The 27884-nt window shown below is 37.7% G+C and overlaps 2 protein-coding genes across 2 annotated transcripts; both read right to left on the bottom strand.

Moving 5' to 3' along the window:
• Positions 1–76: 76 nt before the first annotated feature.
• hk1 (hexokinase 1) lies at positions 77–13093 on the bottom strand. The gene is made up of 18 exons (XM_043254678.1): positions 12783–13093; positions 10300–10462; positions 8066–8214; positions 7229–7348; positions 6970–7065; positions 6778–6877; positions 6417–6600; positions 6170–6325; positions 5571–5804; positions 4044–4348; positions 3427–3575; positions 2801–2920; positions 2619–2714; positions 2427–2526; positions 2122–2305; positions 1700–1855; positions 1355–1588; positions 77–1266 (listed from the first exon to the last, which is right to left on the bottom strand). Exons 1-18 carry the CDS (start codon positions 12843–12845, stop codon positions 1119–1121), a joined length of 2757 nt encoding a protein of 918 aa, XP_043110613.1. The 5' UTR covers positions 12846–13093; the 3' UTR covers positions 77–1118.
• Positions 13094–18185: 5092 nt separating this feature from the next.
• Positions 18186–27449, bottom strand: hkdc1 (hexokinase domain containing 1). Its single transcript, XM_043254677.1, has 18 exons — positions 26349–27449; positions 25237–25399; positions 24964–25112; positions 23697–23816; positions 23439–23534; positions 23209–23308; positions 22904–23087; positions 22478–22633; positions 22003–22236; positions 21612–21916; positions 21270–21418; positions 20989–21108; positions 20760–20855; positions 20517–20616; positions 20204–20387; positions 19591–19746; positions 18621–18854; positions 18186–18533 (listed from the first exon to the last, which is right to left on the bottom strand). Exons 1-18 carry the CDS (start codon positions 26409–26411, stop codon positions 18383–18385), a joined length of 2760 nt encoding a protein of 919 aa, XP_043110612.1. The 5' UTR covers positions 26412–27449; the 3' UTR covers positions 18186–18382.
• Between the last annotated feature and the right edge of the window lie 435 nt (positions 27450–27884).

Below are 27884 nucleotides of genomic sequence, written 5' to 3' on the forward strand. Positions count from 1 at the left end.
ATCTAAAAATTTGAATATTGAAAAAAAAACCAAAAAAAACACACTATGCGTTTGGGCAACCACCACAGAACACAAATTGAGTTGATCAAAATATTTTTATGGTTTTCTCCTATATAGGTTTTTCCAGGAACATCTATTTATATAGTGCAACTATGAAATAGTACAAAATCAGTGGATGCTAGACCTCAGTTACCAAATAAGGCATGCATTCATCAGAAGATCTCTGAGCCACTACACAGATTCACTCACATCAACTACACAGGATCACTCACAAATAACCAGCCAGGGCACACAGAAGGACATTTACTGGGAATCAGGACCGATGACCTGCAGATCTGCATACACACACAGCAAAAAGCTGACAAAAGCAATACGCATGATACAATCCGCTAAATTCGTCGGGAATGAGAGGGTAAGACTATTTCAGAAAAAGTGGATATGCAAAGGCAATAGGTTTCCTGTCCTTGTTCATTCGTACGGCGACCGGGATAAAGGGGCTTGAATTATCAGGAAGGCAGCTGTGACTGCGAGACTGAACTTGCCCGTCTTCCTCACTTCGACCGTGACCAATGACGAGGCCGTTACGGTTAGCGAATGTTCCTCAAATGTTTTGCAATATATTCACACCACAAACTGCCACGCAGACAAATGACGATACGCAGAGGTTTGGAATTAGCTTGGCATAATCGCAACTAAATACCTTCTTCCCCCCAGGTATCTGTTTCCTGTCACGTCAAATATAAAAATAAAATAAATAATATCTTCATATACTTGGTCAAATATCTTAACTTTAATGTTTGCAATGTGTTTTACATTTCTTCCCTTTTTCCAATATACATCCATAAATACTTTAACGACAGTTTAACATCTTTTATATAGTTTGGGTGGACACGGATAGACCAACCCCTAATAACACACAAAGACATACACAGAGAAAGGCTGACAGGAACATGTAGGAGTGGGAAACAAAGCGAAGGGGTCAAATCACAGCTCAGGGCATGAGCAGAAGGATGTGCCGGGATCGTGGTGGATTGCAGCCGAGTCACAGCCGCGAGTGGAAATGTATGCGCTCCGCGAGAGAGCTAGAGAGGGAGCCGAGGGCTTGTTCGACGCAGGGTTCAGCTCTTTTGTTCTTGCTGGCGGAGGCGGCACCCGACGGCGGTGATCAAGGCGGCGCCTTTCCCGCTTCCGTCTTCTGAGAGCAGGAAGTTGACGTTGCATTTGGGGGCGAGCTCCTTAACAGTGTGATGCATTATCCGCGAGAAACTGAAAAGAGAGGCGTGAGTCAGGTACCACATTTACGCACTCTGGCTATGAGTATCACGAAAAATACATCCACTTTGCATGTACTTACTGTGGGTGGAGCTTATACAGCGTGCCATCCACCCCAACTGTGATGTCAAGGTGGTCCAGACCACGGTTCTCTCGGATTTTGTCGACAACGGCAGCCATTCCTGCTCCACAGAGCTGGGCAGCTCGGCGGGAAACAGCTCCACACACTTCCTTGACGATAATACTGTCGTCGCATGTGCTGTCCAGGCCCAGCTGCTGCAGGATTGACCTGACCTGCAGCAGCGCCAAACGGTCACTAGAGGGAAGAAACAACCATTAAACAAATCGAAATGTTTTTTTTTAAACAGGATATATTTAGGTATTTGAGTCTGTCTGCTTATTGTGTTGAAATATGGGGGTGTGGTACCTTTCGATTTGGGAAAGGAACTTGGTTTCAAAGATGCCCCTGGTCTTCAGGGTCTCAGAGATCTGTCCTCTGAAGAGGAAGCCACGCTTTGTCAAGTCAATCAGGATGTTCCGTACAATCTCACCCAGGTACATGCCGCTGCACATCTTCTCATACCTAAAAGTGAAAAAAACTTTTTAGTTTCATTTTTAGGTATCGAATATACCAAAACATTATAAAAAAAATTAAATAATGCACACTATTATTCAAAAGTTATGGATTGAAAATATGTATTTTTAAGATTTAAAAAGGAGACATACTGCTACATTTACACAGATTATTTACAATTATGGTACAAACAGTAGGTTCCTCATCGGACTGCTTTCTTATGTTACAACATTTACATTGATTTATTTACACATTGACTTGGTAACACTGCTCACTTTTGTTTGCCGGCATTGAGAGAGAGATCATCCACAGCATTATCATACTGAGTCCTAATGTCATCCAAGCAGCCGTTATCTCCAAACGCTCCCCACTCCATGTTCACGCACATCCTACCGTCCACTCCGTCGACCGTCTCAATGTTTCGCATTTCCTCCATGTAGCAGGCGTTGCTACCCGTTCCTAAAATCACACATATGAACATCTTGGCATGTTCTCTTTCACAATTTTACAAGTCCAATTTTATTATTCGTACCATATGATATACTGAGCGATATTTCATAATACATCGTATTGTATTTACCTGCAATTAGCCCAACCTCACATGTGGGTTCCTCATATGCGCAGGTCATCATTGTACCCACTGTGTCATTCACTATGGCTACGACATCCAAATCAAACTCCTGTACATAACATAGCATACATTTGTCACACACGGATCAAGATTTAAAAATGAATTACTTTAGAAACTCTTGTACAGGATGCTATAACTCACCTCTCTCCTTTTGATCGCCTCTCTCAGTAGGCCGACAACATCTTCTCCTTCACAGTCGGTGGCTTTAAAGCCCTTTGTCCAAGTTACCAGAATTCCCTGTGTTCATCAATGCATCATAAATCGTCATGAATTCATTCAACTGATTAGAAAATTAAGTTGAAAAGGCAAAAAAAGCAACTCACCGCATCCAGACTAGTTTGTCTGCAGGGGAAGGAAAAGGTAAAGCCCAGAGGCAGGCGAGCATTCTTCATCCCCATATAGTCCAGGAAGTCAGATATGCAGTATACAATGTGATCAAATAGCTGGAGGTGGTGTGGAACAGAAATTAAAATGATTTAGTGTTGAAACGTTGCTTTTATTTAGAGATAAAACTGTGTTAGTAACTCTTATGTAGCCATTAATCAATGAAACAGCATAACATATAATATAGTATTATATATACACATTGGTATTATATACAGATACATCTTTTTTTTCTCTCTCTCTCTAATGCTCAGCAAGGTTGTATTAATCTGATAAAAATACATTATAATTTATAATGAAATAGTTTTAAAAAAAGTTGAATTTTATGTCATCATTACTTAATTTTTCAGTATCGCAAGGTCCTTTAGAAATCATTTTGGTATGTATATTTAGTGTTCAAAAATATTTATTATTCTCAGATTAACATTTTACATTTTTCATGATCACCTGACAAGCAGAAAGCTATTTTTTGTAGTATATTTTAAGTTGTGTACAACAATATAAAAGACGCTTTTTATTTTTGTCCTTTAATGAAGCGCAAATATGTAAAAAGGACCACACACACCTCTTCTCCGGTTCCTTGCATTACTTCAATGGGAATGGCATAAATTTTATTATGCATCTCCACAGTTCGTCTCTTGCCACTGCGAATCTTTACCAAAAGCACCCTGAAGTTTGTACCTCCAAGGTCCAGGGCCAAAAAGTCACCGTTTTCTTTATAAAAGAGAAAATACAGAAACACAAAGAAGTCATGAAAAATGTATTAAATAATATCAAATGTGAGGATTTTGCGCCATTGTTTAATTTTCTTGGTCTATTTGTGATTTTAGATGGTTTTGAATTCTCAGCACATTCGCTCGGTATTTATATTTGTTTGAATTGTAAAAACACCTCTGGATACGCTATTCTTACATATGCTGCATATTAAAACTCTTCACCCTAAATCACATCAAGGATACAAAACAATGACATGTGCCTGCATTGAGTAAGCCTGGGATTATACTATGATGCAATTCAACAGGGATAAAGAGACTTTAATTTACTCATAGCAGAGGAGCAGGCGGATTTTAGACATGGTGCAATTATGACAGTGCATTTTTTGGTGAAGGAATGGCAGATTATATCCGGGGAATCACTGACCCTCTAGGATTCTTTGCCTATTTATAGCTGTAGAACTTTTACCTGTCCCATCCGGGGTGCTCCGCACATAAGTGGGCAGCATCTTGACGGTGGCTGTGCTTTGGGTGTTCTTGCTCAGTCCATTCTGGATCTCAGTTCTCATCCTCTTTTTCACCTCCAGCAGCTGTTCTTTGGTCAACCGGAACTCTGCCAGCGTCTCGGCAATCTGACGCGTCTGATCGGCCAACCTGGAAGCCCAGGCTGTTACCATTGCAGCTCCTTTGCCACTTCCACTCTCAGAGAGCAAGAAGCGAACATCAGACTCCGGCACCAGGCGACGCACAGTTTTGTGCAACCGGCGAGAATACCTGGCAAAAACAAAGGGGTGTTGATTCAAATAGCAATCTTTATTACTAATTATTAGTGTGGACTATTTCTGTAGGTTACATACTTTCGCCAATAGGTGGCGACAAAAGATCGTCTGTGGAGTGAGTCGATGAATCACTTATTCAAACGGTTCACTCGAAACACTTTGTTTGGAGACGGTCATGTATGAAACCACATCGTTTTTGAGGAGCAAAACTGCACAGATTAACTGAAAGTCTATCTTAAATGTAAGTTGCGTAATATTAATTCATCCATTATTTAATTATTGTATACATATCACGCTTGCTATTAAGATACTGTTTAAATAGGCTCTGAAACGGGATACCGGTCGGTCGTTATACCATTTGACTTATAGTTCGGTTCGCACAGAACAACCCAAAGCAATAGGAAAACTGTAGATAGATAATTTTGTAAACTTCACTCGATGGACCTCCATTGTGCTCGTCTGGTGTTTAACAGCGCGCGGTTACACCGCGTTCCGAAATGTCACGCACGTTCACCTTTTTTAAATTTTTACTTGCGTGCCGCGTTTTTAGAATTGTGTCAACGGTTACTTTAGAATGCAGAGACTGACCTATCGGAAACGAGTATTCCAAAGCGCCACGCAATAAGAAAGACAGTAAGCAAGGGCATTATTTGAACAGTAAAGATTTTCAAGACGTTGTATAGAATATCATTTCACTCATGTAGAGCTTATGTGAAGGACAGCGTTCTTTGGCAGGACACTCGTGAAGCCATATCTCTTCACAGTACAAAGCATCGCTATGTCTTTCAGGTTTATTTAAAGACTGTCTGTTCTGGCGTTCAAAGAGGTCTATAAATTGTTGTGCATATTTGACATGAATGGCATAGAAATTCACCGGATATCAGTTACAATTTAATAACGAACTAATCTTTAAAACTAACCTCTATGTGAGCTTTTAAAGTCCAGTCTAGTGTCCAGATATAAGGTCAGTGAGTATAGTGTCACAACAAATAGAGGCGCAGCTGCTTCTATGGAAACCTATTCAATGTGTATTAATAGAAGTCGCCCTTGTCTGAAGAGCCCTCAAGAGGGTTCAGCGCTCACTTTGGGTGTCACATGCACCTGCAGATGTATTACCAAAACCCTCTAACTTACTAAGCATGCTGGGTAACCTTTACTGATAATTCGTGTTTTCATCTGATTTTAGCATGATTGGATGATCTGAATGTAATACTCACTGTGGGTGCATCTTGTACAGGGAACCATCGATGCCCACTGTGGTGCGGAGGCGCGGACTGCTCTTATTGTCCTTGAGACGTGTAAGGATTGCACCCAGAGTGGCAGCAATTAGATTTGCAGAGCGAAAAGAGACGATAGCGCAAACATGCTGAACAGCAATGCAGTCATCTTCAGATGGCTCTACACCCAAGCGTGTCAAAATCTCCTTGGCTTTGGTAAGTCCTTCTTTGCTCCTAAAGAAAGAAGTGGTACAGTTGTAAGGTTTAAAATATCGTAACAATGAACGACTTAATGAGGCATTTATATAGGCTTGAAAGTGAGTACGTTTTTTTACTATTTGTTTAATTTCATCCCACTATAGTTCAGTATTTCAAATAGTATTAAGTACATTTTTAAAACTAAAGTTAGATCATAATTTGTCCAAAAAGTGCTGTTTATAAACTGAACACTTAGATAAAACTCAAATTAACATGTATTTTAGAATGTTTTAATATACCATAAAATGCTGATAATGACAGAATGAAACTTTTTATAAATGGATCTTACTTATGGTCATATTCAAATGAATAACATTGCAATGAAAGGAAAGAAAACTCACTTTTCAATTGCAGAAACATGCTTGGTTTCAAATTTTCCTTTTGTAAGCAGCTCTGGAGTGATGCGTCCCTCAAACAGTAGGCCTTCTTTAGCCATCTTGACTAAGATCAGCCTCACCAGCTCACCCATGTACATCCCGCTGACCATCTTCTCGAACCTGAAAACAGGCAGCATTCACTTTTACCCCTTCAAACATTCCGATAAAATATGCTAAGATTTTCGAGAGCTTTTAATAGTCATCGACTTACAACTGCTTGCCGGGGTTGAGGGACCCACGATCAATCTCTCTGTCAAACTCAGTTCGGATATCCTCCAGTGTGCCATCATCACCAAACGCCCCCCATTCGGTATTAATACACATCCTGCCTTCATCTCCCTCCACCAGGTCGATGTGTCGGAGCTCCTCCATGTAACATGCATTCGTGCCGGTACCTGAGGGATCGCAGCAGCATATGCCATCGCAGATGTTCAAGAATCCAGAAGCTTTGATTGAGCGTATTTAGAATATCAAATATATCTGTGGTATTCACTATTCATCTGTTCACTGAGAGAACTTAATTTTACAATGTTGCTATGAGAAAATGTATGAGCAGTCTGATTATTTTTTACCAATAATAATGCCGACTTCACAGCGCTGATCATCAAAGCCACAGGTCATCATAGTTCCCACAGTGTCATTGACAACAGCCATGATATCTGCATCATAGTCCTGTAAGTGAATTATTACACCGTTAAACCCTTCAGTAAAAAGTCTAAAATGAATATCCACCTTTATACCGTAGATTACTTTATTTCACTCACCCCACGTTTTTTGATGGCTTTATTAAGAAGCTTTACTACATCCATTCCCTCAACCCCACTGGCCTTAAAGCGTTTTGTCCATGTTAGCAAAACAGCCTGTAAAAATACAACAGTAACGGTTGTAAACCGAATTAAATAAATTATAAAAATAAAAAAAATTAAATCTTAGTTGTAGCAGTCATAGTAGAGTAGTAGAAATATATAAAACGTAAATGTAATAATTTCTTGGCAAATGATATATGATGTAGAGTTCTGTTACCTCATCCAGTTTGGAGTGTGCACAAGGGAATGAGAACGTGAACCCCATGGGAAGCTTCTTGTCTTTAATTTTTTGTTTCTCCATGAAGTCTCCGAGACATTCTGCTACATGGTCAAACAACTGCAAAAAAAAATGTGCATGTACAAAAAAGAGACAATTAAAATGTGTAGATAAAAGCTGTATGGCGTAGACAAGCTCAGAACACCATTTCTATCATGACAATAAGATTTTAGCATGGAAATGGAAATGACAATATTAATGTATTTGGTGCAGAATAGATCCACTACCCTGCTGCCAGTATGGTACAGCTGTCTCCAGTATAGTACTGCTGTATCTGCAATACTGCTGATACAGTTCTGTGAGTATTTAAGCCATACTGCTGTCTTAAATAATAGCATATATAATAACCCGTAGTAGATATGTACGGGTGGAGCTGGGAAAGGTGGAGGATTTCAGAGAATCTCTGCGAATTGGTCTAGTGTATGATGCCTGTCCATTTAAATGTAAAGCAGCATGCTCATTGGCTGAGTATGCAACATGAATGTATCAACTTGTGCGGAGCAGTTTAACACTGCGAATGTCATCACTTTGCTAAGGACCCATCAGCATGCGCCATCGAGAGTTTCATAACAGAATTTGGCTTTTAAACTAATGTAGAAGAAATCTATATGATATTAAAGAGACCTTTTTTGATTGTAAGCACAAACATATTGGCTATTCAGATGTTGTTATATATACAGTGTTGATCAATATTAATTCATATACTTAATTTCACACATTTTTTCAACCAAAATTGGTTGTTTGCTATTTCAGGTGGATAAAGAACTGGCCATTTACCCGTGATCCGCTGCCGTGGATGATGTCCTCTGGAGTCTCGTATATCTGACTTTCCATCTGCACTGTCTGTTTCTTCTCATGAGACACTTTCACCCGCAGAATACGGAAATTAGAGCCACCCAGATCCAGGGCAATGAAATCTCCCTTCTCTGTAAGTGAATTAAAGAAATCATCAACATTACAAATGTTTTTCTATTATCAAGAGTTCACAAGTTAACTTAGAGACATAGTTCAGTTGAAATCTTTAGGTGTGCTATCCCTTTAATGATACTTAAAAGCATGTTTCATTAAACTAGTTCCCTTCTGGAAGTTGCTTTTATTAAGCTAGCTAAAGGACACTGCCTCTTTTATTCTTATGACAACATGCCAGAAACTTCACTGGGTATAGGGTACCATTCTTGTAACGGTGAGACTGCATTAACCTTTATTTCGGTCGTGACCAAGGGGGCTTAAACAGGAATGCTTTTTACTTAGCTGGCCAAAGACAGAAATGAATCAGCCCAGGCAGCACACTCACAGCGAGACAACATGAATTCTTCAGAAAAACTGATTCTTTAGAAAACGTTTGCAGTAAAATGATAATTAACAAGTCTGTTTATGCCATAGATTAAACAGAGAAAGAGTAATGCTAAGAGATGTTTGCATTAGGCCAAAAATGCTCTCTGTAACCGTCTTTTTGGTTCTCGAGACTCCTCGACGTGTCCAGATTGTCGATATTATGTGCAGTGCTTGTTGCCAAGCAACACTGAAAATCAAATGCTTTCCTTTTTTCTTGCTGTCTTCTGTTTCTGCGTTGGGAATTAGGTGTCTGGGAGTGTGAAGATTTTTTTTTAATACTGTAAACTCAGAATCAACTGGAAAGGTCAGTTAACTGGAGTTGCAGGTTATAGTACAGTAAAATATTAATCACATTAAAAGGTTACATAACAAAACTGATTTAACATCTAAATGGTTTTTTAATTGCCGAATTGATCTGAACAGCATTGAACTGTCGTTTAACAATATATTAAAAGAATTTCAGAAAAACCTTATCATATAAATGATAGATGCATGAATATAAAGGGTAAAGAAAAGTGCAATTCACACAAAAAGAGACCTGGCAAAATTAAAACAATACTGTGTATCTAAGGTGAACTGTTATATAACATCTAAAATCACAACAGAACACAAGAAATCTGATTCATTTGTTTTAAATGCAGGTACGTGATCACTGGTGGGCATTTTGATATACAGAGACTAGCTGTACACACTCAGGCATTTTATCATTGGGATGTTAAGAGGTCAGAATCTATATATAGAATTGTTTATGCTTTAGTGTCCATCACCTTAGGACTAAAGAGCTGCACTTGAAAAGCTATTCTGGACTTGATTTATGTATAGTATGCTACATACTGCAGCAATGGAAGAATGGATTATTGATGTGGACACTCAATTAATCAGATTTGCCTGATTTGTTCTAATTGTTTTGAATTACTTTATTGCTACATGAGCAATACATCTGCCATCATTAACTAGAATGAAACACATCGTAGCGGGCATACTACCAAATTGCACTGAAATCAACTTGTACATGCCAATCTGACTGGGATTACAGCTCATATAATCTGTGATGTAACCCAGTGAGTTTGGTTGGATGCTACAGGGCATGTAGAAAGGCATGAGCAGATGTCAATGCAGCTCTCAATGTGTTGTGGCACAGGGAAAATCGGTTCAATATTGTGAGCGCACAGTAGTAGGTTCACCCCATTTTATACTATGGTAAATTGGCATAGTAAATACATGGAAATTCCCACAACTTTTTGTGCTATGGGAATTCAGCGCTTGCAGCAATACTGGTCCAACTAGTTTTCTTCACAGCTAGCAAACAGCTTCTAAGGTTCAGGTAACTCGGAGGGCATTCATTTAAAGCGTTCATTCATTTGTCAGCATCTGACCTCTTCGATTCAGAAAACAACATTTTGGTCAAACGTATAGTTTTTTTCTTTTGTCAAAGCATTTAAAAGAAGAACATTGAAGAAAGCCTGATTTGCCCTGATGGACAGAACCGCAGACTCAACAGTTAGCTTGACACAAATTTATGAGGAAAGCCTGGCTGGCTTTTATTTCTATACACAGCATCCTTTCTCAGCTACTTTCAAAGCAAGCTTTTTTAAATACTTAAGGATTCTGTCATCGGATGAAAGTCTTTTAGGGCATTAATTTACGATTTGCGGCCATAAAAATGATAAGCTCACCTGATCCATCAGGAATGGACCTTACAAAGGTGGGCAGCATCTTGACGGTAGCTGTCGGGTTAGTGTCTCGTGCCAGTCCGTTCTCCATTTCCCTTCGGAAGCGGGCCATGATATCACGCAGCGTCTCATCAGAGAACCGCATGGCGTATAAGTATTTGTCAATCTACAAAAAAAGGCACATAGGTGTTTGTTACTGATCAATGCCGATGATCATGATGAATGCAGTCAAGTCATTGCCTGTCAGTTGTTAGGTCAGTGTGTCCTTGAAATAAATGGCCTGTGGTCTAGATGCAGACATGCCAGAAATATGGGCAATGTCGTTTATAAACATAGACGATATTCATCAGGAAAATGGCTAGTGAAAGATGGTTCACTGCAATAAAAGTGAATTAATACTGTAAACATAAGCACCTGCTCTTGCATTTGCTAACTCATGATCGAGCCTTTAACTCAAAAGCGCATGAGAGATTTAGGCTAAAATCTGTGTATGATGCCATTTATAAATAATTATTTTTTCCTTTTTTTCCATTAGTATGAAAAGTGTTGTTCTTTACATTCTGTTTTTGGGGAAACACTTGTTGCTTTTAAATATGCATTATACAGATTAATACCAAGTATTCTGGAAGACAATATATTTATTATATTACCCATTATACTATTTATTAAATTTGTGAGTTCATATTTAAAATGACATAGAGTAGTCTTATATATAGTTAATTTTGTTAAATGTATTTCTTTTTACAAATATCACACATGTAAGAAACCGTATATGCTAATAAAAACTTATTTAACATATTTGTTATGTTAAATAAACACTGAGGGTGTGTGATATGGGTCATTGCGTAACTGGCATGAGTAAGACCCAACTTCCTTGTAAAAACATGAGAGCAGTGGTAAAGCTGCCAGGACTGTTTGAAGAGAATGGTGGCTTTATCTTTAAATGTGCTAAGAGCACTCCCCGAGTTCTTCTCTCTGTGTGATTTGTTTGCAAAGGCTATATCACATACGCTACGCTTCACCACTGTTTAATCACTTATTCGCCAACTTCCTGTCACATTAGCTATGATTATAACTTTTATAATCAAATTATATATATGGCGTCTATGGGTCATAAAAGTCTTATCAGGAGAGAGTAGCAGGTGCACAACTGAATCACACAGGATGGATTTCATTTCAGTCTGTCATACCGTACATGTTGTTATAGTAACCCTGTTACACAATACAACTGTTGCTTCTTAAATAATAACATCCTTCTGTGGAACAGTGTTGTTAGTGTCAAGTAATTTAAAAGTAGTCAATTTAAATAAAACTGATTAATTACTTAAACTTGGAAAACTTGAACAAAAACGTACATTTTATCTTGGCAGTTGACTTAAATAAGCTTAAGTACTACTAAACTTATTATTAAATACTATTAAATACCTTTAATAACTAATATATTAAAAAAGACTCAAATGAAAATAACTCTATTGTGGCAATAAAATATCTGAATTGCATCCAAACCATGATGATGTCTTGAAGCACACTGGCTAAAAGAAGTACATAAGGCACATCAATTTCAAACGTGCAAAAAGCATATGCAAAAAGCATATCTGGTTAATTGATTTCATGCAAATATTTTCAAAATAGTTCATTAGCATAAGGTAAAAAGATTATTAGCAGAATTTAGTTATGTATTTTTAATTATAATTATTATAAATGTGGAAATTTTATTAGTTTCAAACCATATTCATAAAAAATTAATTAATAATAAAAATAAAAATTAATAATAAAAAGATTTATAAATATATAAACCACAAATCTATTAGTATCTAAATCCGTGTGCTAATGTTAGAGTATTTCTCAAACATTTCTCAGTAATTCAGTTGAGGTAGAACTATTTAATAATCACATTTAAAATGCTTTTTTGTTTTTTTTTGGTGCGTATGCTCAGAGTGAGACACACAGACATGTGTATACACGCAGGCCTGCTCTGTTTACACATCTTTCCCTCCCTCCACAATTGCATTCAAACACTGTCAAAACTTCGGCAAAAGGCATGCCGTTAGTCAGCTGTTGTAACCCGACCCTCTTCCTCCGGGGAAGGGGGGTTGACGCTCACAACCTCCTTCCCCCACTCAGAGACGTACTCTCCAATAAGCACGTTCACACAAAGACACACACAAAAAATCGTTCCTCTCATGGCGGCTCCATGATGCCCCACATCCTGCTTTCAAGGACATTGCAGCACGAACCCAACAACCTACGGCGACGGCGTCGTGTCATCATTTGCAAGGGTATAACTCGTCCTCTCATCCTCGCCGTCGCACATCGTGTGACGTAGAAGCTGCAGATGGAGGGACGTGAGATGAGGCGCATCTCACGACTCTCTGCTGTAAAACGCAGGCCCGTGTCACCTGTTGTCACGCGCCTGGAAAAGCTTGCAAACGCTCGCGAGGGGGAGTCTCGGGCAGCACCCGTTAAAGATAAATGATGAAACTCACCTTTTTGACCTGGTCATCCTTCAGTTCAGTGAAGTAATAGGCCAGAAGCTGTGCCGCTATCATCCTGCTTCACCTCTTTGGTGAAAAAGCAACAGAAGAGAGAAGGACAAGCCTTACGATCCTTTCCAGTGAGGCGGGCAAAACAATTCGAGCCCAGAAGCAACGTGGGTTAAGTGTGGAACGAGAAGCCGGCAAGTAGGAGTGTTCCCTCCCAGTGTTACGGCAATGTCTGACTCTCCTCGGCCTAGGAAGTCAAGCTGCATATAATGCGCTTGCATGAAATGCAGCAGAGGCTAGGATGGGGAACGGCTAAAGCCCTGCCCACTCACTCTGCTCCTATTGGCTGAGCTTTATGGGCAGGCTTGTGAGGCAGAGCACAGCTGACAGCCTCCCCCTCCTCCGGCTCTCCTTCTTGCTTGTTTCCCTCAGATCCCACCTCCTCCTTCCATTCTATCCGCTCGGTCCTTTTCAGTCTTCCTTCTTCCTCATTGTCCTCCACGTTGAGTGAAAGAAAAAGGGGGTTTACCTAAGAGTCACGTAGTGCACGTTCACAGTGCGTCACATACTCCAAGACTTGAGACTTTTAAAGTAGTTAGGCTGGAGTGGGTCGAGAAGCAAAAATGCTGAGTAATGCGATAGCCAAAGTCATATCAGTACAGATGCTTGTTTCCTGTCGATACATTTGTGGAAAAAAAGGAGACTTCTTGTGACGTTATTTCGAGGGTAGTCGGCAGGGGGATGACATTAGGGGTCAGTCTGGAAAGGCCTGACTGACCTGTGTGAACAGCTGGGGATGATTTACATTTGAAAACGACGGAGGATGCGCATGACATGTTGGTGTTAAGATGCACATAATGACACAATGCAAAGCAAATTTTTTACAATATCTGTATCATTGTGTGATTTAATTGTCATTTAATATGTTCATTACAATGACAGAGGCTCTAAAATAGCCCTTTTGCATCACATTGATAACATGCACAATTTTCTTAAAAGAAAAAGAAAAAAGAAGCATCAGGCAAATTTTAAAAATGTAAAAATCATTTAATATAATTTAATAAAGTTAACATAATAAAACTTTTTAATATTAATCGATGAATACCCGTTGATATATGATGGATATTAAATGCTTATGTATTAAAAAATAAAAAACATATAACAACTGGAACTCTATAATCTGGATACTAAAAATCCTAATATAATAAAATAAACAAAATCTCTGTGATATAAGCTGTTTATAAAATCTTTATGTATTAATCCAATAAATAAAATAAATGGTATCCTACGTTACATGTACTGGACATACTAAAAAGAAAGATTTTTCTAAAGAAAAATATAATATATTTTAGAAATAAATTAAGCAATTTATATATTGTTTATATAGTGTATTGTATATAAATGCTGATGTGAGGAAGTAGTTGTAGTAGTAGCTTAACCTAAGCTAGATAGGGTTTATTGCACAGTATCTCAGGGGAATGTCACGGTGGAAAACATTTAAGGTAATTGGAAAATCCTTGGAAGCGGGTGAGGTGATGGTAACACAGGCCAGATGAGCTTACTGTGGGTCGTGATTCAAGGCACGCGGCCATCCTCCCCCTCTCAGAAGCACGTGAATGTGAGAACATCCTCTTTCTGAGCAGAGCCAATCGCTGCGAGTTTTACTGAGACACGTCACTAGATGCATCATAAATGAGAGAATTGATTCATTCATATATATAAAGATATATTAGAGCACACATCTGTCCTGTATATGGGCATATTATTGTAAAATATTGAAATGTTTTCATATTGTAGAGGAATAGTTTCAATTGAATATATTCCGAAAAGCATTTCAATTAGCTTGCAATTACAATTTTAATATTCCCCTGAAATTTATTTTTAGTCATAGACGGTGGCAGTGCAAAAACCTTTACAGCAGATAAAAGGCAAAATTCATGATCATAAAAGTAAGATAAGGTTTCCTAGAACAGAGCTGTTCTAGTCTACAGGACATGCATCATACTGGCGAGAAACTGAAAGTTCATTTAAAAAAGAACAATGTCCTGACAGTTGAGTGCTTTGCATAGTTGATCAATGATGTCACTTCCTGGCAGAGTTACTCAGAGCGCTGGGAGTGTAAAGGAAGTGAATATCGTATTTCAAAATAACCATGTAATTTAGCGATTTTGGTCAGACTGTAAAATGCTTGTTTTACATTACATAAATTTGACTTGTGGAGCAATCTCTTCCTGGAAGATTTCCTCACTGAGCTAAAAGTGTTTGTGTTTGCTTAGTGTCTGTGACAGTAGAGATATGACATATAATAAATAATGTCTGACAGTTTCACAAATGACCTACCCAGTAGACCTACTACAATTCTTGACAGCTAAATGTTCATGCATGAATGAGTGGACAGATACTGTGACAGAGGTCAGTTTTTTCAAGGACACTGGCCTGTTCTTAACCAATTTAAAGGAATAGTTCACCCAAAAATGAAAATTACGGCTTATTTTACTCAGCCCCAAGCCATCCAACATGTATAGGCCTCTTTTTCTTTCAGACGAACACAGAGTTTTTTTTACAAATTTATCCTGGCTCTTCCAAGCTTGGTAAAGCTCGTGGTTAGTGGCCATTATTTTAAAGCTCCGTGAATTGAATATATCCGCAAGTACTGCAACTTAAAACAAAGATTTAGTCCTTCGGGGGGTAAAATATGCTTAAATTTTCATTTATTTAATTTATTAATTTTCATTCATTATATTTTAGCTTTTTAATATTCCTAAGGATAAGTGGTTGAGCCAGTGTGTAAAAAACTGTAATAAAAAAATATATAAGCCTTACATTATAAGTATTTTCTTATATTTTTTTAAATCGTGGTGTTATTTTGGTCATGACTCAACTTTGAGATTGCAATTTTTCCATTAATATTGAAGTACTTATAGATGTAAGATTAACTGCTGTGATCTACTAAAATGACTTAAATATCATCTTGATCAGTGTGATTAGCTTATTAAGCATGTCCAATGTAACTATGAATTTCAGATTAATAATTAGAGACAAAAAAAGAACGTTTTTCTTACTGTTTAACAGCTGCTTTCTAAAATGCTGCAAGAAGTATTCTAATTACACCATGTCCTCAAGAGAACATCCAGAAGAACAGGAACGATTGTCTCCTAACTAGTCTTTAGTTTACTGAGAGCAAAACACATCCTCTACAAGGGGTAAAAGAAATGCTCACGATTTAAGTTAACATAAAATGCATTTGGCCATGAATCTGTCTGGAATTTGCACTGTGGACCTGGATAAATGATTCGTCATTTTACTGTATACTTTTAAATGGCATAAATGACAAATAAACTTAATGTATAACCCAATACTATAATAACATGGGGCTTTTGCTGAAATTTAAAAGACCCAGGAGAACATTTTTAAGGTACTAAACACTACAAAATGTCAGCCTGTTCTCTAAACACAGCTATTTGAACAGACATAGGATGTAGGAAGTTTTTGTTACCTTATCACTTTCCATAAATGAAGGCAGGTGCGTTACTCTTTAAAAAATAGGATAGAGAATCTCACCGTCAGCTGAACTAGTTGGTTCCTTGAGATCAAGTCGGATTAAACCCATGCTCTTGTATAACAGAACAATGCCACGGCATTGAGAAGGGTCCTATTGTAAATGCTGTCACTGAACTAGTACTTACTGATAATACACAAATAACAAACAATGTTAAATATTGTTGCTTGTACCAAGTTAAATGAACACAGGAAAAAATATGCTACAAAATGCTTTTTTTTATTTATCAATACTATAGGCAGTGTTACCAGAGTGAAGTAGCTTTCTTTATTGCACTTAATTTAGCAGAGTTAGCTAACCCGAAAAGTGTATTCTTGCAAAGTGAGCGTGTTTGCGTGCATACCAGCACCATGCAAGTGACGTGCTGAACAGCATGGCTGCTAGCTGCAGCTACTATTGTTTGACAGTGAAGCTAGTTAGCATTAGCGGGAAGGATTATGATGAGTAAACTTTTCCCTTCCTGCTCCATGAGGATTTGTGAGCAGGAGCTGGCCTGCTTTGTTAAATCCCTTAGGAGCTTAAATTAGCGAACACAAAAGGGAAATGTGCTAATGTTATTCCAAATAGCTTTATTAAATTTTTCAAAAGCTGTGAAAAATATATATAAAACATATATTCTATTGATTATACAGTATTCTTTAGGTTTAGGGTTAGTAAGATGAAGAAAAATATTTTGTTCACCAATGCTGCATTTATTTGACATAAAAAATGGTTCAATACAGAAACACTATTATAATTTTTTAAAATGTAATTTATTCCTGTGATGGCAAAGCAAACAATTTTAGTATAATCACTCCAGTCTTCAGTGTCACATGCTCATTCTAATATCATGATTTGCTGCTCAAGAAAAGTTTATTATTTTTACCAATGTTGAAGACATTTTTCCTTCTTAATATTTTTGTGGAAACAAAATTGTAATGTTTAAAGGAATTCAAAATATTTTGTAACAGTCCTTTGCAGATTTTGATTATTTTGTTTAACCCATGCTGATTAAAAGTATAATAATTTTGAATGCCAGTGTACCTTAATGTCAGTTTTTTGCAATGAATATGGACTGGATGTTCAAAAAAAGGTCATAAAAGTTGTCCTCTCAAATAGGGCAATCGCAGTGAAGGAATTTCCCTTGTGGTAATTTTGAGTGGCTCAGTAGCGCAGTATGCGGTATTACCATGCATATTATATATATATAATATATATATATATGTGCACGGTTTCTAAATATACCACGATCAAAGAGCAAGAGAAACAGTTCATTCAACTACACTTTCAAATACGCTGATTTATTCAAAGAGAGATGTAATGAAACATACAGTTTCAAATCATGTTAACTTTGATCGGCTTAGCTGACCTGCAGCGCTTTGATGCTACGATGCTTTCGCTTTCCTGGGACATGACTATATTACATGATTGGCCAGATAACGGACAGACACGCGCGGTATTGCGAGATTGCGTTTATCGCAACAGCCCTACTCTCAAACACACCGAATGAAGAAAATGTTGACTTTCCTTAACTATTTCTTAACATATTATTTAGTTTAAATGAAAATTTTTACAGTGCCTCTACTACTCAATTAAAAAAAGCTTTTCAAAGTACAGTAGCAGTTCCTTATTTAATATGGTTGTCTGGTCTGTAAGATTGTCAGACTCCATCACAGAGCACTAGAGCAACATGCTGTCATGACATTCCTCTGTGCACAGCCACTGCCCCCTTTAGTTTGGCCTCTGTGAGCCTTTCACTCTGACTGGCCATGCAAATCACTCACTGAGTCAGAACAAAAGGACAACATGAAAAAAAGCCCTTCAAAGAGTTGATGTACAGTGAGAGTAAAACGATGCTGAATACCATGAACTGCAGTGCAGGCTTTATTGCACAAATTAACACATTCAAATAAAACAGTAATAACAAAAAGTAATAAATGAACACTTTTTGCCAATGCACCCAATGGCAAATATTTTTAAATGCATAAAATATATAGTACTTTTTTGATTAATTTATATGATTACTTAAAGAAACAACCTATCAAAAAAAACCCAGTCTGAGCATCTAGTGAGGTTCTTGTTTCTCTATATGATGCTGCCGTGCTACCGCTGTGATCAGGGCCGCCCCTTTCCCGCTGCCATCCTCTGACAGAATGAAATCCACCTTACAACTGGGCGCAAGCTCTCTGACAGTGTCCTTTAGGATCGTGGAGAAGCTGTCACAAAAAGTGACATGTCAAATTTAGGATATTAATCGAACACTCAAATGTAAATTCAAAGATGTTCCACTAATCTTGACTTACTGTGGATGTAACTTGTAAAGCGTGCCGTCCACTCCCACAGTAATCTCCAGATGGTCCAGACCACGGTTTTCTCTGATTTTGTCTACAACAGCAGCCATTCCTGCCCCACAGAGCTGAGCTGCTCGACGGGAAACTGCTCCACACACTTCCTTCACAATAATACTGTCGTCACATGTGCTGTCCAAGCCCAGACTCTGCAGAATAGACCTCACTTGCAGTAGAGCCAAACGGTCACTAGGTGAATAAAAGAAGCCAAAGCATGAGTCTAATTGAGTCTAATGAGTCTAAGTAAATGATTTTAAAAGATTAATCTATATTATTAAAGAGCATTAATAAGCAACTGAGTGCATCTTTAAAGATATAGTTCACCCAAAAATGAAAATTCTTAAAAAATGAAAAATGTTCTTCCAAACCCGTAACAATTTGATACAACACAAATTGAGATATTTTTGATAAAGCACTTTGACTCTCCCATTTACCCTCCCATCTTAGTCCCGAAACAAACTTGTAGCCAATCAGCATTAAGGGGTGTGTCTATTTATGATGTAGAAGAGAGAGCATTCAATGAACAGCCTGAACTAAGTGACAGAAAGACAGAGAAAACAAAAAAGGAAAACGTTTGCAGACAAGAAGTATCAGCTTTCCAGTGCAGGAAAGACTCAAGGAGTAGAAGGCCTGCGATCAGACACCGAGGTTGCTTTGTTTCTTTCCGATAAGTTAGTAACACCGTGTCTACAGTTAAAGTCTGCCTATGCTGGACGCGATAAAGCGACTGTTGAAAATCATTTGAAATTTGTGTCAGCACGTCATGAATAGAATGCAGCAGCAGTTTTCTGTCTGAGATTTGCTGCGTCGCTCAGCATCCAGTCCAGATAACATCACTGATTATAATGATAGTCTAGTATTTTGTCACATCGCTCATGTTCGGCGTAGAAAATAATCATTGCCTTGGTTGCGTAGGCTACTGTACCTCTCAATCTGTGAAAGGAACTTGGTCTCAAAGATGCCTTTGGTCTTCAGTCTCTCTGTGATGCGACCACGAAACAGAAGTCCTCGCTTTGTGAGATCAATGAGGATCTGTCTTACAATCTCTCCCAAATACATTCCACTGGTCATCTTTTCGAACCTGGAAATGACAGGATAATACCATATTATATTTGGCAAAACCAGAGAGTTTGTATATATTTTTAAAACGTTAAATGAATAAAAAAATAATAGTAGTCGATTAGTTATATTTTATTTAAAATTATTTGCATAATGAATTATTTAGTAGTAATTAGTAATGTTTCTTTCTTTTTTCCTTCAAAGGAATAGTTCACCCAGAAATGAAAATTCTGTCATTTACTCACTCTCGAATAATTCCAAACTTATTTATTTGTTCTGCCAAACACAAAGGAAGATATTTTTGAACTATTCCTTTAAAAGTCTATGTGCATTACAACAGGTTGCTAACAGGTTGCTTCCTGCATGAAATCCTGATCGTATACTGCCTCCATGTGGACAAATGCAGAAAACCTGGAATTGCGTTTGCACAACTGATTGAATAACCATCAAAAAATAATGCCATCTAAAGTCATCTTTACCTTTGTTTTCCTGGATTGAGTGAGCCTCCGTCCACTTCTCTGTCGTATCTAGTCCGGATGTCCTCAATATTATCATTTTCTCCAAATCCTCCCCATTCAGTGTTCACACACATCTGCCCTTCGTCACCCTCCACAAACTCAATGTTCTTCATCTCCTCCATGTAACACACATTGCTTCCCGTTCCTGCAGGGTTAAGAATCATAGAGATGTGGACACGCTGCATACTTTAATCTTTCTCAGTGTTATGGTTTATAATCAGCAGGGAGCTTATCAGTAATTATACAGCCTCACTGAAACCACATTAATACACACCAGCAATTAGACCGATCTCACATTTAGGGTCCTCATATGCACATGTCATCATTGTGCCAACCGTGTCATTCACTATAGCAACAATATCAAGGTCAAATTCCTGAAAGAACAAATTTAATCACGATCACACCAATTTAAACATCAGTAGCACACAAAAAACTAAAGTCTCATTCAAATCAAAGAATTATAGGCTACATTAGAATTATTTCTGAAAAAACAAACTTGATGTTTGCTTCCCCTCACATTTCGTCTTTTGATGGCTTCTCTCAGCATATCCACAACATCGTAGCCCTCGCAGTCTGTCGCTTTGAAGCCTTTTGTCCAGGAGACCAGATCTCCCTAAACAAGTGGATGGCAAGGATGATCAGTTGCGACTAGCATTTGTCTGTGTGCTTTAATAGTTTGTTTTAAGTCTTATGACAATTATATTGACAATTGAAGTGACCTCTGATAACCCCAAGTGCTTTTTTACCTTATCGATACCTGTCTGACTGCATGGAAAAGAGAAGGTGAAGCCGAGAGGCAGACGAGTGTTCTTCATCCCCATGTAGTCCAAGAAATCTGAGATGCACTGAACTATGTGGTCAAACAACTGAAATAATAATAATAATAATCTTTTTTAAAACAAACATGAAAGTAGCTTAACATTTCTTGTGAATGTTGATACATTTCTGACCTTACACAGTATAATGATGTTAAATGTGATTCAATAATGCTACAAATGCATTCAGTTGGACTACAATGATGGTTCACCTCCTCTCCCGTGCCTTGCATGATCTCCAGTGGAATGGCATAAATCTTGTTGTACATCCGAACTGAATTTCGCATACCGGTACGAATCTTAACCACCAACACGCGGAAATTGGTTCCACCAAGATCCAAGGCTAGGTACTTTCCTCTTTCTGTAAAAGTTACAACATTCAAGACATCACATCTGTTCTGTTACCCACTGAATACACAAATTACATCCAAATGATGAAATGTATTCAAATATATAGTCTGCATATCCTCAACCCTATATAGGACAAGTGTTTATATAGGTTACAAAATGTACTTATTTCACCATGATTGCTATAAGTAGGCAGTTTCCTTTACCTGTCCCATCTGGAGTCCTGTAAACATATGTGGCCAGCATTTTGACTGAGGCAGTTGGATGGGAGTCTGTCTTCAAGCCTCGCTCCAACTCCACATGCATCTTCGCTTTCACTTCCTGAAGCTGTGAGCGGCTCAATGCGAAGGTCTCTAGAGTATCATCAATCTCCTTTCTTTGGGATGCCAGCCGCTGAGCTACTGCAGTGACCATGGCGGCACCTTTTGCACTGCCACTTTCGGACAGCACAAAACGGACATGACAGTCTGACACCAGATGACGGACCACCTTGTGGAGCCTCTTGGGGTACCTTTAAGATTCAGATACAAGTTAACTTCAAGCGGATTTTATTCTAGGCCTATTCGGGTTTTCGCATGTTAAAGTGAGCTGACGTACTGTGGATGTGTTCTGTAGACCGTCCCATCCACTCCTACTGTGGTCCGAAGGGTCTTCAGCTTCTTGTTTTCTCTGATCCGTGTCAGGATGGCAGCCAAAGCTGCAGCAACCAGATTAGCTGACCTGAAGGAGACGATGGTACAAACATGCTGGACAGCAATGCAATCATCTTCACTGGGACTTAGACCCAGGTCTTCAAGGATCTCCTTGGTGTTCTCCAAACCGCCTTTATACCTGGTAACAACCCCAGTTAGAATACGTACATTAAATCACATCCAGACCAGCACTAACCACAAAAAACACACTCAATTTTTAAATTCCCAATTACCAACAATCACTAAAATGGAAAGATTTAGAACCAAAAATCAATCATAATAGGTTTGGCATAGAATTCCTCATAGATAGAAAAATATATTGCTTATTTTAACCCATCTATCTCTTTATATAGTCTATATTTGTGAGTATGTAATCTTACTGTTCAATCAAGCAGATATGTTTGGTCTGGAAAGTTCCTTTGGTTCGTAGAGCATCAGAGACTTGGCCACGAAAGAGTAGACCCTTTTTGGCCATCTTCAGCAAAATGAGTCTCACAAGCTCTCCCATATACATCCCACTCACCATCTTTTCAAAACTGGGAATGACACAACCAGAGTTACAAAGAAAGGTTCCAAATCTTTTTACTGCTGAGGGCCAAACATAAACATTGATTATAGGGCAAATGATTGAAAAGTTTATACAAGTTATTATACATTTATTATAAATGTCAGTTTCAATATTAATTTTCAAAGGCAGTTTCGATGTTTGAAAGGCACCATTTTTTTTTTGTAATGTGACATGACGGGCCAAATAAGAGGCCATTATAAGCCAACTGGTTGGGGCACCTCTATTAATAAGCACTTACAGCTGTTTTCCTGGATTAATTGATGCGGCATCAATTTCACGGTCAAAGCTTGTGATGAAATCATCAAGCACACCATCATCTCCAAAAGCCCCCCATTCTGTATTAATACACATCCTGCCTTCATCTCCCTCCACCAGATCAATGTGTCGCATTTCCTCCATGTAGCAAGCATTAGTGCCGGTACCTGAAGAAATGCAGGGCAAATAGTTTTCCTCTTATCTTGGCGTATGAGGAAAACTTTCCAAAGTCTTCTGCCATTATATTTTTTTAATCTAGTGTGAGAAAAGAATGCAGTGAGAGCTTACCTATAATAACCCCCACCTCACAGTTCTGGTCATCATATCCGCAGGTCATCATGGTCCCCACTGTGTCATTGACCATAGCCAGGACATCCACGTCAACATCCTTCACACACACACACACACACACACACACACACACACACACACACATCAACATGTGGCACCAACTCCACATGGCTACTGTTATGACTTCTACATAGAGTAGATTTAAAAAAAGAAACTGGTATTTATACCTTAACTTTTTGAATTGCTTTCCGTAATAACTGCACCACGTTGTTCCCTTGAACACCTCTAGCCTTAAAATTCTTTGACCATGACAGCAAGACACCCTGTGTCAACACAAAAAGTGTGAGCTGATATGATTTGTCTCTTCTTCTATTTCACCATTGTACTGATAAGAATTACTGATAATTAACATCTTAAAGGCTAGAGAACACTGATTGAATTATTAACGTGAAATTGTATAGAAACCTGTTGGAATTCAGCTGTACCTCGTCTATTTTGGACTGCGAACATGGGAAAGAGAAAGTGAAGCCGAGAGGTTTTCTTGTGTGATTAATGTGGTGTTTCTGCAGAAAAGACTTCAGAGACTCCGCCACATGCTCGAAAAGCTGCAAGAGATACATTTAATATTAATCATATTAATATTAAACACATTAATTATTGTTAATGTTAATGATTGATATGTATGAATATTCATATGACTAACGATGATTAATAAATATTACTTGTTTATTCATGTTAGTTTACAGTGCATTAAATAATAACAAACACAACTTGTGGTTTTAATAATGCATTAGTAAATTCTGAAATAGCATTAGGATTAATACATTCCATGAAAGTATTGTTCATTCTTAGTTAATGCTTACTAATGTTAACCAATGTTAACTAACGAACATTATTGTTAAGTGTTACAGAATAATCAGAAATAAAGTCAGCGTATTGCACAATACAATTTTATAGTTTTCGAAATTTACTGGCCACAATTTTCTTGTTAGGAAATTACATTTTATATGATTTTATACTGCACACAAAAAGTTTTTTGACCCATTTGAAGGGCATTTTCCCTTCCCGTATTAAATGCATGCATTAACAACTAATTCTTACATTTTATTAATAATTTCAATTAATATAATGAGATAAAATAGGGCTGTTACCAATCATATGAAATCAGTAGCTACAAAATCTATATATATTATATTCATATCTGTACTATAAATATGAAATGTTGGGAAGAAATAGGCTACTATGAAACTAAACTGAAATAAGTGGAAGCATCTTCAATGACTCATCTTAATTAATGACGGCTGATTCATTCAACAATGAAGCAAGTGCCTGTCCTTATGAATGATTAGTTGTCCGGTCGGGCAAGTAAAATTCTCTTCTTTCACTTGCCCCTTCAAAAAATCTACTCATCACAGACAAGCATTCATGTCGAGTTTGATTAAAATTCAACCATGCACAAATGGCTAGTTAGCTGCCACAGCTGAAATCCACCTGCATTTGGGTGTTAATGTCAAGACCTGTGTATATACAGCAGTCAACATTTGAAGTTAATCAAACCTTTGATCAAAGTTGTCCTAAAACGCATTCTTGCCTTAAGACAACTTTGACAAACTTTTTTGATCCACTATATATATATATATATATATATATATATATATATATATATATATATATATATATATATATATATATATATATAAATTATTATCCACTAGAAATCTTTAGAACTCATATTTGTGAAGCGATGATCACCTCAGTTCCTCTCCCATTAAGGATCTCTTCGGGAACGGGAAAGGTTTCACTCTCCATCTGGACTTTCCCCTTCCCATCTTCTGAAACCTTCACCTGTAGCACCTTAAATTTTGAACCCCCCAGATCCAGTGCCAGAAACTCACCCTTCTCTGCAGGAGAAATATATGCAAGGGAAAATATGAAAAGCTACATTAAGATTTGAGTATTTCTCGATTGCAGTGGTTCTGCCTTTTCTGGTGCATGCGAAAATAGTTCATGTGTATGTCAATGTACCTGAGCCATCAGGTGTGGAATAAACGTGGGTCGGCAGCATCTTCACTGCAGCTGTAGCATTGCTCTCATTTGACAGTCCCTTCTCCATCTCCTGACGAAACCGAGCAGATATATCCGCCAGCTGATCATCTGACAGACGCATTGCATACAGAAATCGGTCTACCTGTTAAAAACAATTATACAAGTTTTGTTGTCTCTACTGATGCCTGGATTTCCTTCATGCTGCATTATTCTACACGTAGAATGAAACCAAAAACAGTGGAGTGAGTGACTGAATAACTGATGTATAACAAATGATAAATAGACAATAGAAATAACAATATTAAAATGTATTTCAATTAAGAAATGACAATGCGAAAATGACCAAGCAAAAAGTAATACTATCAGTGACACATGCAATGATGTGTCATATTGAAAGATAATGTAGGTGTGTTTCTGCAGATAAAAATTATACTATTGTAAAATGTAGCAGCTAACAGCTATCAGTGAACACGTGGACATACATTTGATCCAAAGGCTTACATTTGAACGCTAAAGATCGGTTTTGAAGAGAAATTAAAGCTCTCTATAGAACTTAAAAATATATATATATATATATATATATATATAGGAACACATTCATAGGAACCCCTTCAATACTGTTTAATACAATCTTTACAGTCTTTAACTGGTAAAGTATAAGGGATAACATAAAAAAAAGGATTAAATAGTTCAAAAAGTCCAGATAAATCTACAACAAAGCAGTTTTTTTTTTATTTTTGGCTCACAAAAAGGTGTGAACTTTTATGGGAGAAAAAAAATCAGTTCAATAAATGCTGAAGAGTAGGTCAAGGTCCTCTCTCTCTCCTCATGCAGGGAGTTATCTGCCCACAGAACGCATGTGTGAGAAGAGTTAATGATTCCACAGGCTGCGGTGAAATCACATTCATCATGAACACAAGCGTACAGCTGACAGAAAACATAAACTTTTACTGTCGGCACAGAACATCACAGACACCAAAACAAGAAGCGAGTACATTATCAACGCATACGGGGCATCATTCTTTCATTTAAAAAAAACAAACATCTGATAGACCAAATCTATTAACACATTTTTACAATTATGAAGTTACCTTCTTGACCTGATCCTCCTGAAGCTTTGAGAAGTAAAAGGACAACAAATGGAACGCAAACATCTTGACTTCCCGATACAGACGATTTAGTTATTGAAAGGGAAAATGAATCATAAGTTTCAAACGTGTCCCTAAGTCTGTCCCCCTGAATCCTCAGGAGTGATTCTAGTATGACTGAGAGAAGCTTTTCCTCTGAGCTTGTATTTCCCTATGCGATATTTCAGCACTTGCTTTTCCCTCCCCTTTCACAGCTAAATAATTAATGGCTAAGCCTGGTCCGGCCCCTTCTGCTCTCCAGCCTCACCTAGCAATGTGGTTAGATTCACCCCAGACAGCAGAAGAATCTTAAAACAATCATGAGCGAAACAATAGATCAAAGAGAGTCCTTTCTGTTCAGCGTTCAGTGTGTAAACATCCTTAGTGAGAAGGTAAGAGAAACAAAACAGCCTTATCTCCATTCAGCAGGACAAACTCAAAAAGAGGGGATTTCTCCTCTGGGTTTGTAACAGTAAGGTATTAAATTTAACCAACGTGCTGAAGTCATAAGTTCACAGAGAGTTTTATGGGATAAAACCAAGGAAAATGTTTAAGAGGTTGCTCAGACGGTCTGCTAATGCGGTTACCATAGTAATGGCCAGAGATTAACCGGGGCCTTTAACAAACACAGAGCAGGTTAATCTACCAGACATTTTTAACACTTCACTTCTTTTCTGATTTTTGTACTCTGGTACAATAACCCAGCATGCTAGTACATGCTATTAGCTGTTCCATTTTAGTTGATAGTTACAATGGTGTAAAGTAGTCAATTTGTAGATAAAACTATCCAGGTCATTTTCACAAACAGGGTACAAAAACAAGTGTTCCATTACTCTTAATAAAAATAATATTAATAGTATAAAATATAAGTCACGAACTGCAAAAAAAAAAAGACTGAATAATAATATTTTTACATTAGTAGATGTTATGATTCTGGATAGACCGAGAATCATGTTTTTGTTGTTTCAAATCGAAATCACGATTCTCACACAATTCTGAAAAGCAAAATATCGTCATTTGCTAGAGGCTGTGACAAAATATTGTTTCGTTTTATTCAAAAATATTTAATTTGAATTAGTTATTGAAAAAAATCGGAAACACATCACTTCTTTCATAACTGAATGGATCAGTGTTTTCGAATGAATCTCTTATTATTATTATTATTATAGGTTAGAGAATTATAGATGTGGGTGTATTGGGTGTCAAGATTGCAAACAAATCGATTAGTCGTGCAGCTATAGTTACATTTAACTGAACTATATCTTGTAACACATGAGAAGATCTTGCATTGATTTCGGACACCCCCCTCAGCTCTACAAGGCTGCTGCAGCAAGGTGAACAATGTTGAAATCAATCCACGTATCAGCTGTAGTATTTCATTGGTTGAATAGAGTTCCTAAAATAACACCAGGTTGCACAACTTTGCTAAAAATAGAAGAAAGTAAATAAGAGGGTAAACACAAATTATTGGTTTTCAAAGGCAGGTTCAGTGGACTGCAG

This window comes from Puntigrus tetrazona, chromosome 13, assembly GCF_018831695.1.
Source record: "Puntigrus tetrazona isolate hp1 chromosome 13, ASM1883169v1, whole genome shotgun sequence".
NCBI classification, from domain to species: Eukaryota; Metazoa; Chordata; class Actinopteri; order Cypriniformes; family Cyprinidae; genus Puntigrus; species Puntigrus tetrazona.

Coding starts and splice junctions, on each gene's coding strand:
- hkdc1 (XM_043254677.1), bottom strand. CDS start 26,411: ATGTTTGCGTTCCATTTGTTGTCCTTTTACTTCTCAAAGCTTCAGGAG. Junction 23,309..23,438: donor AAGCAATTCAAAAAGTTAAG/GTATAAATACCA, acceptor GTGTGTGTGAAG/GATGTTGACGTGGATGTCCT. Junction 22,237..22,477: donor CATATCTGCTTGATTGAACA/GTAAGATTACAT, acceptor GGTTGTTACCAG/GTATAAAGGCGGTTTGGAGA.
- hk1 (XM_043254678.1), bottom strand. CDS start 12,845: ATGATAGCGGCACAGCTTCTGGCCTATTACTTCACTGAACTGAAGGAT. Junction 1,589..1,699: donor TTCCTTTCCCAAATCGAAAG/GTACCACACCCC, acceptor TCTTCCCTCTAG/TGACCGTTTGGCGCTGCTGC. Junction 1,267..1,354: donor CTGTATAAGCTCCACCCACA/GTAAGTACATGC, acceptor CTCTCTTTTCAG/TTTCTCGCGGATAATGCATC.